At 33.6% G+C, this 14,743-nt stretch overlaps 1 protein-coding gene across 1 annotated transcript in view; it reads right to left on the bottom strand.

Moving 5' to 3' along the window:
* LOC129221948 (cell adhesion molecule Dscam2-like) overlaps positions 1-14,743 on the bottom strand; it is a 157,864-nt gene that overhangs the window by 62,297 nt on the left and 80,824 nt on the right. Inside the window, 1 exon segment of the mRNA XM_054856340.1 lies at positions 13,949-14,019. Within this exon segment, the coding sequence (XP_054712315.1) occupies positions 13,949-14,019 (71 nt within the window).

Raw genomic sequence — 14,743 nt, 5'->3', positions numbered from 1 at the left:
TGTTGAAACTAAACAGTAAAACCGTTTTTTCTTACTCAAATAAAATAATGAAAGGAAAATAAAGATAAAACTTCGTGCTTTGTGCATTGCTCGATTGAGAAGGGAGATGATACTTTCCAGAAAAACAAAGAAAAAAAAAGAATCATTTTTAAAAACAGTTATGTAAAATTATTTTTTTAAACTGATGCATTAAAACATCACGCGTAATCCATTGGTTACTCTATAAACAATACTAAAACAAAAATTAATACCAAATACTAAAGCAAAATTGACACGTAGCTAATAGCGCATCGCTTATTTCCTTATGAGCTTTTTTAGTCTTACGCATTTAAAAATGAATACCGTAGAGGGAAGGTAAAGCGCAGAAACTTTTTTTTTTTTTCACTTTTGTCATTCATTGACATTTAGCTTGATTCTACATGCTTTCATATTTAATAAAGCGTGAAAAAAAACGTCAAATTCCACCATTTCTCTATTTTTAGTGTGGAATCCAAAACAAGTTTTGTCAAATGTTTCAAAATCTTGTTAAGGCGGATATTGCACTTTACCTTCACAAAGCAGAACATTTTTACAATATCTGTTTTTTTTTAAATATCTTTTAAAACACAACTTTATGAAGTTTTCTGATGTGGACAGAGTCAAATTAATCGTTTTTGGAAATAAATAAGTTGTTAATAAAAATAAAAGGAATTGCTTCATGAATTATTACTTTGGAAAGCATTTCCATTTAGTAGAAAAGTAGTAGAAGGAAGTACCGAAACCGTCCTAGCCCACACTACAACACCCCCAAAACTAACCTTATTCCACATTTCCCGTATCATACATCAGTTTCCAGCATCACATTGGCATGCCTTTTTGTCACAAATTTAACAGTAGATTTGTTTTAAATAGAACGAAAGTATTATTTCTTACATACACCAGATGAGATGTTAGAGGATATCGACTTCTTAGCAAATTAAAAATATCTTTTCTCCAACGTTTTTTTAACATCATTTTTAACGAAATTATTTTTTAACTGTAAGGAATATGTTAAAGATTATGAGGAGAATAGAGTTCATTGTGGGCTAATTTGTGAAGCGGAAAATTTAAATGATGAGCTACAAAAATTCTGGGAATTAGAAGAAGTGGATGAAAGGTCATTTCTAAAAAATTCTGACGAATTTAAATGTGATCTAAATTTTACAGAAACTTATAGAAGAAACGAGACCGGTAAGTTTGTTGTGCAAATGCCTTTCAAAAAAGACCCTCAGTGTTTGGGAGAATCAAAAAGTATTGCCCTTAGAAAACTAAATTCTCTATATAGACGTCTTGAAGAAGACCCTGTGCAAATGGCACTGTACACTGAGTTCATGAGAGAATATAGGGATTTAGGACACATGCAGGTGGTCAAAGTGGTAGGAGAACCAGGGATAACTTATTATATACCACAGTTAGGTGTCTTTCGCCCTGAGAAAAATAGAAATTAGATTCGAATACTAAAATGTGGTGGGAGAGAAATTTAAAAAAATCCATTAACTCATTTACTGACGGTAATTCATCTTTTTTAAATTTTTCTCCCATCACATTTTAGTATTCGAATCTAATTTCTGACTCAAAACGTAGCCAAGAAAAACAGACGAAACACCTTCTATGTTTTAATTTAAAATTTCTAGTGATCTTAAACACTCACTCGCGATATCTATTAAACTCAAAACTGCGTTTGGAATCTCATTTTGAATACTAGGAATGCTCATAAAACGTTTTAAATGTGCGTACACCTGTTCGCGATTATTCGAGTAGCGTTCTTCTAACAGTGACCACGCTAATTGATAATTCGCGTCTACTATAGATATAGATTGAATAATGTGTAAATAATCACCTTTAAGAGAAGATTTTTGGTATTGTAATTTTATTCCCTCTGACAACTCCTTATTTGAATGAATAGTTGCATTGAAAATATCTCTAAATGAAAGCAATTCATGTAAACTCCCAGAAAATACAGGCAATGATATTTTTGGCAATCTCATGGTGGTGCTCTGGTTTGAAACAGCGACTGGTTGTTTCGAATCATCATTTTCGCGTTTGATTCGGTTTAACTTGAAATCAATATCATCCCTAATATCATATATCTGTTCTTGTTCTGATGAATAAATTTCTATTTCATCGTCTTTGCAAATAGAGAAAAGATAATCAAAACACTCGTTAAACTCATCGATAATGGATGCAAATTTCTGTTCACAAATATTGACATCTTTAAAATCACAACCTTCTTGTAATTTCGTAGCAAGTTTGGTTAACTGAGTCTTTTGGACTCGTTTCTTTGCCGGCGCTTGTTTTAAGGCAGTAATTGGCATGTTTAGACAATTCTATCACTAACCTCAAAGCAGGTAGCACTATTGACTCAAAAATCACTAATTATTATAAATTATACAGAAATAAGTTGCGTAACAACATTACCATTCGTATTCTCTCGAACTGTAAGCACAATGTTTCGACGCAAATCAGCAAACTCAAACCGAAGTCACTCGAAGATCACACAGCACATAATGAACTTAAAATATTTAACTACTATTCCCGTAATTATCCATAGATCTAGTCCTCCGGCTCGACGGACCAAAATTACGTTGCACAAGCAACATTAATAAAATCATCGACGGACCATTTGAAAACTTTTATTCACATCTTTAGAACAACAGAAAAAAGCAAAAATTAAATATGGTAACTATGGCAACTAACATCCAGCGCCATCTCACAAACGAAGAGGCACTCACAAATGGAGAGGTCTCCCAAGTGGAGAGGTATTCAACAGAATAAGTAAACAAAAAAAAAAAAGATACAATAACATAGTTCTACTGCCACCACTGTGCACTTTATATAAAAGAAAAACATCACAAACAATATCTTAATCGACGTTAATATATTAGTTTATTTGTTATGGCGAAAGGTTTGGAAATTAGTAGTTAAAATGTCCAAATAATAAAAATATTGCTTCATAACATTTTAGGCAAAACTAAAGACCTAAAAAGTGTTTTACAAGCAAATCCCATTAATACAAAGTTAAGAAATCTTAAGAGCTTAAAAAAAAAAAAAAAAAAAAAAAAAAAAAAAAAAAAAAAAAAAAACCTTAGATTCCAATATAACTAACTTGTTCTTTAGTAATCCTCTAGCATGTTTTTCAACTTCCAAAGTGAACACAGTTCGTTACATTACGCTCTGGTTTACAATCTTTATTATACAATGCATCCAAGAACGAGCTGATGTGTGCATCACATGACTTCCTTTTACGCAATTTAATGATAATAGCGCCTTGGAGAAGTGAGGAAACACTAAATATTTTTACCCCTAGTTTCTTGCGAACCGAAGCAAAAAAAAAAAATACACAGATTAATTTCCCCATTATTGGCAATTTTAATGTGATTCAGTGGTTAACTCTTTAAATATCACCAACATTGGCCGAATTAAAACTAGATTTAAAAATTAAAAAAAAAATTGCCAAATTTGAGTTAGCATTGAAATTAACAATGATTTCCCCCCAAAAAGGTGTAAAAGACCCTCTTAGGAACATCCGAATGCAACCAAAAGGGAAGGTGCACAACTAGACCCCACTGGGAGTCTACGTACCAAATTTCACTTTTCTAGGACATACCGTTTTTGAGTTATGCGAGATACATACACACATACATACGTACATACAGACGTCACGGGAAAACTCGTTGTAATTAACTCAGGGATCGCCAAAATGGATATTTCGGGTGTCTGTACGTTCCGAGGCATGTATCCACGTGTGGTCGGGTCGAAAAAAAATCTCAACATTCATTCGAGGGTGAGCAAAATGGTAATTAAGGTCGATTTTTGAGTGAAAATTTTTTCGTGAATACAATACTTCCTTTTTTGTAAAAGGAAGTAAAAAAATGAGCAACAACTCCATGAATGTAGTACAAAGATGCAATCATCCATATAATTTATATAAATTTTCGGGTTCAAACGTATTATAGCAACTACCAAGGTTTGGTGTCTTGGTCTTATTCATATTTTTCGGCAAACAGTTGGTCTATAGTCTTTGCGGAGTTTTAAATATGTTGATTTGTGCAACCTTAACAACATTTTAACAAAAAAAAAAAAAAAAAAATATATATATATATATATATATATATATATATATATATATATACGATTTGTCCACTTTTTGGAGATATTATAGCAAAAATCCGCAAATTTTTGCAATTAAAATTAACGTAAGTAATTATTTTTATTGCAATTCATCATCACGTTTTCAAGAATAGAATTTACCTCTAACTAGAAAAGTTCGAGTGTGGTACATTATTCGCAGTAATTTGTTATTAAACCTAATTAACATCAGTTTCCATCAGGGTCCATGTGTGTACCCAATTTTTCAAATCAATTCATTACGTTTTAAAGTTGAATTGCCACAGAAAAGTGCTTAAGTACGACCAAATTTACAGACGTAAAAATTGAGCAAAATGCTGTCAGCAAACCTCCAAACATAACATTCCTTCCAAGTTCTAAAATCCATTTTTTTTAGTTAGAAAAGCAATAATAATTAACAAAGCAGAAAAAAGTCAACAACTAAAATAGATAAGTGTCAAAATACTTATGTTTCATTTATGACTTCGGAAGTAATTTAGCTTATCGAATATTCTGTCGTAGAAAACATGTGCCGGTAAAGTGCTTCTTACTTACATTATTATCGATACAAGATATAGAATACAACTCTTCTGATAATGACGAAGGATAAAAGCTTTTTAATTTCCTGCAGTATCAGCCGATCAGGAAGCTATCTAGGAACCGGAAGTAGACGGATGGGAAACAAAAATATATCACAATCCCGGCGAGGAAAATAATCATTAAGATTTGTGAAGTAATCTTCTAAGACTCTGTCATGCTTTACTTCTGAGTTTTGGGGAGGAATGAACGGGGGGGGGGGATGGTTGTTTGAATATTGAGCAGCAGTTTCGAAAATCCAGACAAGAGGTTAATATTTTTCAAGAATAGTAAATAGGGTAGACCGGGGTACGTTTATGCAGTGTCCTTTTTTCAAAAAGAGTTATAACTGGAGAGCCAACAGTCAAAACAGATTGATGCTGTTCTCTAGAACATATTCTCACAAGTTTTTGATCATCAGTCGAGCTTCGATCTACCATGCAGAAATAAATATCTGTTCTATACCAAGTTGAGTAAGTTTTGTGTTGAACGTTTTAAAACTTATTGTGAATAAATAATACTTAGTTAAGAAACAACAAATATATAATTATTAGTAGAATTTTATCATTTTTACTTCCTTTTACAAAAAAAAGAAGCATTGTATTCGCGAAAAAAAATTCACTCAAAATTCGGCCATAATTTCCATTTTGCTCACCTCCGAATTGATGTTGAGTTTTTTTTTCAACCCGACCACACGCAGATAAGCGCCTAAGAATGTATAAACATTCCTAATATTAATTTTGACATTCTCCGAGTTAATTACAACGACTTTCTCGTGACGTTCGTATGTACGTATAGTACAGTAAAATTAGGCCAAAAAATGGCCAAACCCAAACATCCAAAAAAAAAAAGTGAAACCTGTTGCAAATTACTTCTTACCCTTCCAGTAAGAAGGGGTAAAAAGTCCCAGCACTTTGCGCGTCGGGTTTTGGGGGGAAGGGGGGGGGAGACGAAATAATCCTCTATTTAAATAAAAATAATTTCTATTACTTAAAAAAAATTCTGAAACCTCGCAGAAACCACTCTATAATAGTAAAACAATAAACTCTCACATAAAAAAAAACTAATTAACAGGGGTGTTCAGGCGGGGGGGGGATGGGGGGGATGTCCATGGAGCAGCTTTGCGTCATTGGAATTTTTAAGGCAGTTTTTTCAAGGGGTATTTCTTTCTTTATTGAGGACTTTTATTCTTGATGGGTACTCCGTCACACTTAAGGGGTGCGCCATCGCTTTGAGGGGGGGACCCTGAATTTACATTCCAAAATCACAGTGAGTGCACATTTGCAGTGAAGTTCACGAAAAAATTTCCCAGACTTAAACTTTTCCGAAGTACAAAATGCCTCACAATGATATGGTAATGGCAGAATGATAATTCTAAAAGATCTAAGCGAGCTCAGTAACCAAATTATTTGTGACTGAAGTTATTAAACTGTTTAGAGCGCTGGAAAAAAAAATTCTGTGCAGCTTAAAAAAAAGTCCAAATTGACCAAAGTTTCCCTCCTTCTTCTTGATTAACTTACTTCAACTTTTCTACAATCTTTTGCCATCACCGTAAGGGTGGGACAAACCGGAATTGCCAATAGTGAGACGGGCAATGCTGCAATTCTGCACCCTCTAAGTCGGTGGGGGTTCTCATTTGCAAACACCAAGTTACCTCTCTTTTACGCAGCTGGTTATGTGAATTATGCTAAATATGCGGACATATACTTGCAACTCTATCTGAAACTTTTGAGTACATTATGCGATAAAAAAAAATTTGATCACATCAAACATCAGCTATACATCGATCTAACGCAGTGACAAATTCAGGTGGTCTAGAACCTGTAGTGATTCAACGATAGAACAAGTCTTGATGAGAGCAATGAGCAATATATCAATAGAATGCTAAATATTTACACCTTTTTGTCTCTCAGTTTGGAAATCTCAATCCGTTTCTAAAGCCCCAGAAGTTTCTTCCCTCTCAAGTTGGTATGGGTATTGCTCGCTGATGATCAGGTGAGTTGCGATAAGACCTTTAACGTTCGGGTAGTAACATCAAATCATATTGAAGTCAAACAATTTTGTGGCATTTCTTTGTAAAGGAGGTAAGCAGTTATGTCTTTAGCTTCTGTTACGAGAGTAGTTACTATCTGTAAAGATGTGTAAGCCCAAACCATCTTTTACACCGAATGGTATGAACAGTAAAGATGGAATAACAAATTGCTAAAAACTTCTGGTACGAGTTATGCGCTGATCCTCCATCAGTATTCGATGAATCTGGTTTCAGAAGGAAAGAAATCCTGTATCGTTAAAGTACTATTATCTGAAGCAAAAGGTTCATCCAAAATCACAGAACGAACAGCTGGTGTCATATATGAGGCAGTGAGAAGCAAAGGGATGTAAGTGGACATTTTCAAGTTTTGAATAAAACGAGTTTAAAGATAAGATCCTAGGTAGACTTTCATTGATTTTTTTTCTAAATCATGCTGTATAGAAGCAACTACCAGATCTACTAGGACCATTTCTTGCCCCAAGATATAGGAGAGGTTCACCAACCATTTGTACTGGTTATCTCCAAATTTTTAATTTTGCCCTTTGCTTCTCACTGCCTCATATGTAATAGAAGGAAGATATCCGCTTGAACATATTTTTGGTAATGATATGTAAGTTTCAAGGAAATATGCCAGCAATGCAGCGTGTAGGTCACTTGTAAGTATGGGAAAGCTAGTGTCATTTTTGACGAGTGTAAAGTGTTGAATGTAATCGCTTTCTCCATTGGTTTTAAAGAAAGAACTGTGCTTATATCTTATTGGAAGAGACATTTGCAGCTTTCCACGGAGTTCGCGAAATCTCTTCTTTAATCCACCATCGGACTTTGGAGAAAGCTTATTGCTATTTGAGAAACATCATTGGATGCTGAAAATCTGCCCTCTATTCTATTTAAAGAGCCGCAGTCTGTTTATCAGGGCTTCACTACTTTCTCTATGTCTTGCTGTATGTGTGTCCCCATGTTTCGTATTAAACGTATTTGTTTATGTTCAGCTGTCTGAATCTCTGCTTTACACAACCTTTCAACATAAAGAAAGCACCACAGAAATATAAATGAAGTCCTAGTACAACAGCCAAGCCTTCTGCTCTAGAAGACTTTCTGCGTCTCAAATCTTGTGCTTGCTCTGAGGGGTTCATTGGATATAGTGAATGTTTGAAAAGTCTGAAAGTAGACTGAAGTGCTCAATTATATTCACAAACTGTGTTAGACATAGCTGCAACAATAACGATTTTGCTGAGGATCTAGATTCCAAAAAACATCTTGATAACGAAGACTTTTTGTTACAAGCTTAGGAGAAATCATTTGAAAGCAAAAAACAGTTCAGCGTTATTTTTCTGGCCATTTAATCAAATGTGCACCATCAGAGGGGGTGGGGGGAGGATAATATTTTAGTACATAATTTCGTTTTGGGACGTGAGCTACTGTTCTTATGGGGTGGACAGTCCTGATTTATGCATTTTAGATTTGCATGAAATAATACTTCTTCTTGAAATAAAAGGTGGGGGGGGGTTGAGGATTTATTTTATTTGGCAGAGGGGGGGGGTGTTGTAGCTTTGAGAGGAGGTGCACCATCGCTCTTGGAAAATGGACACACTTTATTTCTAACAATTTTCTTAGCATAAAATAATGTTTCCATATGAAATGTATGGAGGGGGGTTCGGGGATACTGCTTCGCTTTACGGGGATAGGGGGCTCTGTAGCATTTGTGGGTTTTGTCATCCCTCTTGGGGTCAAACACCTTTAATTTTATGCTTTTAAATTTAGTATAACATAATATTCTCACTTTAAATTTATTCTAAAAATTCTGAAAAAATACTCAAAACTGCAATTTTTAGATGCCCCCCATTCCAAAACCCGACGCACAATGGGGTGGGGACTTTTTACCTGTTCTTATTGGGAGGGTAATAAACAATTTGCACCAGGTTTCGCTTTTTTTTTTGGATGTTTGGGTCCGACCCCTATTTTTACTGTACTAGTATGTATGTATGTGCGTTTGTGCGTATGTATGTCGCTTAACTCAAGAACGGTATGTCCTAGAATATTGAAATTTGGTACGTAGACTCCTAGTGGAGTCTAGTTGTGCACCTCTCCTTTTGGTTGCTTTCAGGTGTTTTTAAGGGGGTCATTTGCCCCTTTTTGGGGGAAATCATTATTAATTTCGATGTATACTCAAGTGGTGTTATAATTTGGCGAACACTTGGTGATATATCGCCAATCTTTTGGTCGCCAAGTTTGTCGCCAACTTGGCGACAAATTTGGTGATTTTTTTTTTTTTTTTTTTAAATCTGGTTTCAATTTGGCCACCTGTGGTGATATTTAGAGAGTGAACTATTGAATTACATTAAAATTGCCAATGAGAAAATGACATTAAAATTAGAGTAAAAGGAAGTCATGTGATGCACACATCAGCTCGTTTTTAAATTGCAGTTGTATGAAGTGAAATGTAATTACATTTTTTAATATTAAAAATAAATTGAAACTCGGCGAAGGGGCAAGTTTACGCGTTGATGTTGGAGCACCTTTACGCACGTTCTTACGGTGTCTAACTTCTAAACGTGCACTGATACTTTTTTCGCTCCAAACTGTCTCAAACCGTTTTAGTATTTCATTTAGTTTTGAAAATAACCATTTATTTTTTAATTAAGTAACATATTCGTATCTTTTTTGTTACAATCATGTAGTATTGTCTTCATGCCCTTTCAGCTTTTACTTTATCTATCTATATCTATCTATATATATCTTTACTACACTATTCAGTATGTAATAAATTTGCTTTATTTTACGGTGGTAAGATATCATGTTCAAAACAATAACAGAACCACGTTAGGTGTCAAAATAAATATGCGTAAACGTGCTCCGTGTCTGAGGCAAGTTTACGCAACCGACTTGGAAATATTTTTTTAACGGTTAAAAACACAAACTGAGCAACAGCTGCATATACCAATTTTGACTTCATTAACTGCTTCATAAAATCGCCATGTCTAAAATTTCCTCAGTTAAAACATAAAAATGGGAAAATTCAATGAAAAAAATCCGCACAAACGTGCCCCGGTCTACCCTAACAAGCTAGTGGTATAAAACTAATGAGTTAAAAAAAGTACGATGTAGATGAAAGTAACAAATGGAATAATTATATATTATAACAAACAAATATATAATAAAATATGTATTAAAATATATATGAAAACAGACTCATTAAAAAAAATAAGCTAACACTCGTTTTACAAACCTTTATCAACCCCGCCTTAAGTTTTATTCGGTCGCTTTATAAACCTGAACTTGCTAGATGATACGAGATGCTAGATTCACTATAGGTTGCTTCAACAATAATAATTGCACATATATTAACCTAAACTGTCAGGATTTCAGAGCTACTAAACTCGAGCAGGAACTTCAATTTAAAACTTTATTTTGGGGTAGTAGTACGGCTTTGCCCGTAGAAGAAAATAAAAAGGTCATTTTTTTCGCCTGTATATTTACAAAAAATGGATGATGAATTTCTCGCCAATTGACTATGTTTATTTGCTCGCCCATGTTACGGTTCCACGTCATGATAATTCCGTAATCTACTATTCCACGTTATGATAATTTGATGGTTTAAATGTTCTTAAAATCGGAATAGAAAAAGAACAAATCCGAATTTTCGAAAAATCGCTTCGAGGTGCAAACACATGCTACAAACTATCTTTGTGCCAAATTTCATGAAAATCGGCCGAACGGTCTAGGCACTATGCGCGTCACAGAGAGCCAGACAGACAGACAGACTTCCCGATACCCATACAGACTCTCAGTTTTATTATTAGTAAAGATTCGGGAAATAATGTACCTGCGAGTATAAAAGGTATCCCTATTTAAATTTACTATTACGCAACTTTTTCTTTCATATATAAACTCTTATATATAGCATGTTGGTAGTAATTTTACCTTCGAAAATATCTCATAAGAAAGACTAAGGTAGCTATTTTCAATAGATTTTATGTTTTGGGAGATTCGAATTATTTTTCCACCTTGAAATCGTTTAAATTTAATTAAAACGGACGCACTGATTACAGTTGGCAATAAAAACAAAATTTTGCCTGCATCCTGGTTTTAAATAAGCAATTCCCACTAATTTTGAGAAAACTTATACGTAAATGTTTTTTTCCCCTGAATTAATTTATTTAATTTATTGTGTCTTGTTTTCAAGATACACAAAAGTTCGCTGGAGAAAGATGCACAGAACCAACTCAGTCGTTTGAAGACAAAATTTGAAAGAAAAAAAAATATGTGCAATGCATTTCAATCTCATTTCAGGCCATGTTTGATTTTTTGTTTTGTTTTTTTCAGAAAGCAGCGGATACTTTTAGCGTATTGCGAAAAAGTTCGCTTTGTTTTCAAATGCTTCTAATAGTCCAGCAGTATTTGGCAAGCATAAACTCAGCTAATGACTTAAATATATGCTACCCATTTCAGAGATATCCCGAAGAAACCATTCCACCTGTTAATAGCTCACAGCTCCACATTTTTTAGGCAAAATAACTTAGGGGAGATTAAGAAAGTGAAGTTACAGAGACATATTGCATCTTTGGACTTAGAACTTCTGAAAGAGTTATTTGATCAACTATTTTGTCAAACCTCATAATCGCGACACCAGGATTTCATAACACTCCGGATGTCACGTCACTCTCTCAAAGTCCCGAACTTATGCCGTATTATTTTAACATTAAGTTGCTCCGGACGACAGTTTTTTTATTTGGTGCAACTAAGGTTACGACGACAGTTTGAGCTGCGCAGACTGGATCAAATTTTTCTTTGCTACTGAAAAAAATTCAGTAAAAAAATGAAAACACCTGAAAGTGTTTGTTGTAAGACCTTCGGACTCTGACAAGAGATTTGACCAGGCATGAAAACACTTTAAGAATGTCAAGGGGCGAGTAGAAAAGTTTTGAAAGGTACAGGTTTCAGTTTTTGACACCATGAAGGACAATAGAAAGGAAATCAAAGCAGGTGGATTGTATTACTGGACGAGGGAAACAGCAGAAGAAGAGAAATACTATAGCTACCTGAAGCTGTAGGTGGTCACTACAAGCTTCTCCCATGAGAGAAAAAGAGATAAGAGCTCCTCATTAGATTGAAAAGGGACACACAACTCTAAAGTGGATACAAGTCACAATCGAAAGGTGAGGCTTAGTTGTCAAAATCTAATCAAATTGTAGACAAAAAAGAAGTACTGAATTGTTTTTTTTCTTACTGATAATTTCGTGGAAAAAAAGGGTGTTAAAAATGTTATTCAAAAGTTTAGCAAACACTTATTGGAAAGTATTTTAGAATTGAGGGGGAAAAAAGATTGAAGTTTTTTTTTTTAAATATTTTTTGTTATATCTACCAATAATTCAAATTTGCATTAGTTTAATCTAATTCAAAACATATATAAACGTTATTAATTTCTTCATTAAGTATAATTTTGTTGTTATCTAATGTTTAACAACGAATTTTTAAACTATTCCGGTTATGACGTCGCTCCGGCTATGACAACACTTTGTTGACAGTCCCGAAGGTGCCGTGATAACGAGGTTCGACTGTAGTTCTTGTCTTCTCTGCTGTTTATTAAAACGTGCTACACAACCTTAAATGAGTCCATTATGATTTTCTCCTCCCCCTCAAATTATTTAATCAAAAAAAGTGATCTTCCTAATTGTCAGTATTTGCAGGGATATTGAAAATTGGGGGAAAACATTGTTCTTAGCTTTAACGAATTTTTTTGTTATTCCCAGCAGAATGAGCATGGTTGGGATCAAAAATAAGTGGATCTTCTTCAGGCTCCTTTTGAACATTTCTCTCCTCAGATTCAAAATGTCTTGTTCATTTGCGTTTTATGTAGTGAAAGTTTTTAGTTAAACCAGGAGATGAAGTTTTACTTGAGGATAGTACCTTTGGAGGTGTAACTATCTGTCAGGAAACCCTACCCCCCCCCCCTCCAGAGTGAGATTTCACTAACTCAGTTGACTCTGAATGATTGAGTTGATGTTCGTGTTTAGCGAGATAAAATACTTCGAAAACTATTATTTTTGAGCCGGATGTATTTTTTGTGTTATGTACTATTACTAGTAATAAATAATACTCTACATATGTAGATCTTGATGTGTTTCCGATCAAAATGACGAAATCTTTGCTATTGTTGTATTTTAGCTCCTAAAACTGTTTACTAAATTCTAGTTCAAGCATAATTTTAATGTGAACATTTATTTTACTTGGATATAAGGCACAGAGATCAACCTCTCTACGAAGCACCGTGGAAAGACGTATATTGGACTCTTATGTATAGAATGTTTTAATAGTAGGGGAATTGGGGCAAAATGAAAGAGTTAAGGTGACTGAGCTTTTTCAAAATGAAAACATTGGAAATTTGTTTTGAAAGTTGCAGTATACAATGAAAGAACATTGAATTTAAAATAAATCTAGCAGTGAAACGGATTTTTTAGTTTTGACAGTATAAAATTGTGCCTTCAAAAAAGTTTTTTTTTTCTCATTCTGCAAAGTGATACATAAAATGTTTTTTAGTGGAACATTTTCCATTTGTACAGATAAATTAATATATAAAATAGTTTTAAATAAATGAATAGGACAGGAAACAATAAGAGAATATATCAATACATTTAGTAATATATATGAAAAATAAATGAATGAACAAAATTGTGAATGAATAAGAAAAGAAGTAAAAAAAATAATATTAAGAAGTGAATATTAAATGAAGGAATGTAAATAAATTAATTAATAAATGAAAACGTAAGTGATTTAGTAAATAATTGATTGAGTGAAAAAACTGAACCATTTTACTTTGCCCCGTCCACTTTGACCCGCATGCAGTTGACAAACTGTTAAAAATGTTTATATAAATGAGCTAAATATTAACTAAATAAATCATGCGCCGAATATTAGAAAGTCCCAATTAATATTGAAAAGTAATAGAAAAAATATTACAATTTGATCATCAATTTTTGAAATTTGCTTGTATTATCATATGTTTTAATTTCACAGGTAATTTCTTCTGTACTGCAATAGACTACATATGATACTACATTAGTTAAATATTACTAGGTAAGTGGCGGAGTAAATATTTCGCCTTTATTTTCGTAAGACGCGTTCGCGATTCGTTGCAACAAAAAATCTAGTTTTGCGTATGTTTTTTTTAATCATTGAATTTGTTAGAAAAACGATATTAAAAGTTTTTCTACTCACTTGCCACGTCACATTTAGAGACCGCGAAGATAAAGGCAACGCCCGTACTCCGTAAGGTGCTTTTCGCGGAGCTGTAAGAGTAAGATGTTAAATAAATTTCCTGACCGAGTGAACAGAAAAGGTAAATAATAATCTCAAAAATTACAGTTGAATTCTACTAACAGCAATGAAACCACAAATACATTAATAATAATAATAATAATAATAATAATAAATAAGAACTGAAAAAAAATAATGAAAATTATAATACACTTATCTACAATGCTTCTGATAAAATACCTTCGGCTTTGCATTAGTTCAGTTTCCTGATTATCAATCCGAATATATTTGTTTTATGCCTGCGCATAATTTCACGTTAAAGGAAAAACTGCAATTGAGATGAATTATTGTCTCAGTTCTTCATAAAACCGTTCATCTGAAGTGATATTTGACGTATCTTCAAACGTTAGCAGAAACATAATAGCACACACGAAAAAAAAAATAGCGTTGTACATTATTAGATTTATTTACGCTTCATTTCAAGCAAAAATGCGATCTTGCAAAGGAAAATCCTTACTTAAAAGACTACTTTATACAAGTTTTGCACCATGTTCATTGGTGGAGGTCCTCTAGTTTTCTCCGACACGAAATTTCCTTAAGTCCTGCTTTTCAGTTTTAACCTCACCTTTTGATGTATTTAGGGGGAGGGAAAATCAAATTTTAAGTGTAGGCGAAAAGTAAGATAAACGTGTTTATTTACACGGCAAAGAAAAACTTTGACCGGTGTATTAGAACATTAAACATCTTCAGGGAAAC

The sequence above is a fragment of the Uloborus diversus genome, chromosome 5, assembly GCF_026930045.1.
Source record: "Uloborus diversus isolate 005 chromosome 5, Udiv.v.3.1, whole genome shotgun sequence".
NCBI classification, from domain to species: Eukaryota; Metazoa; Arthropoda; class Arachnida; order Araneae; family Uloboridae; genus Uloborus; species Uloborus diversus.
This window is presented reverse-complemented; position numbering and strand designations above follow the sequence as displayed.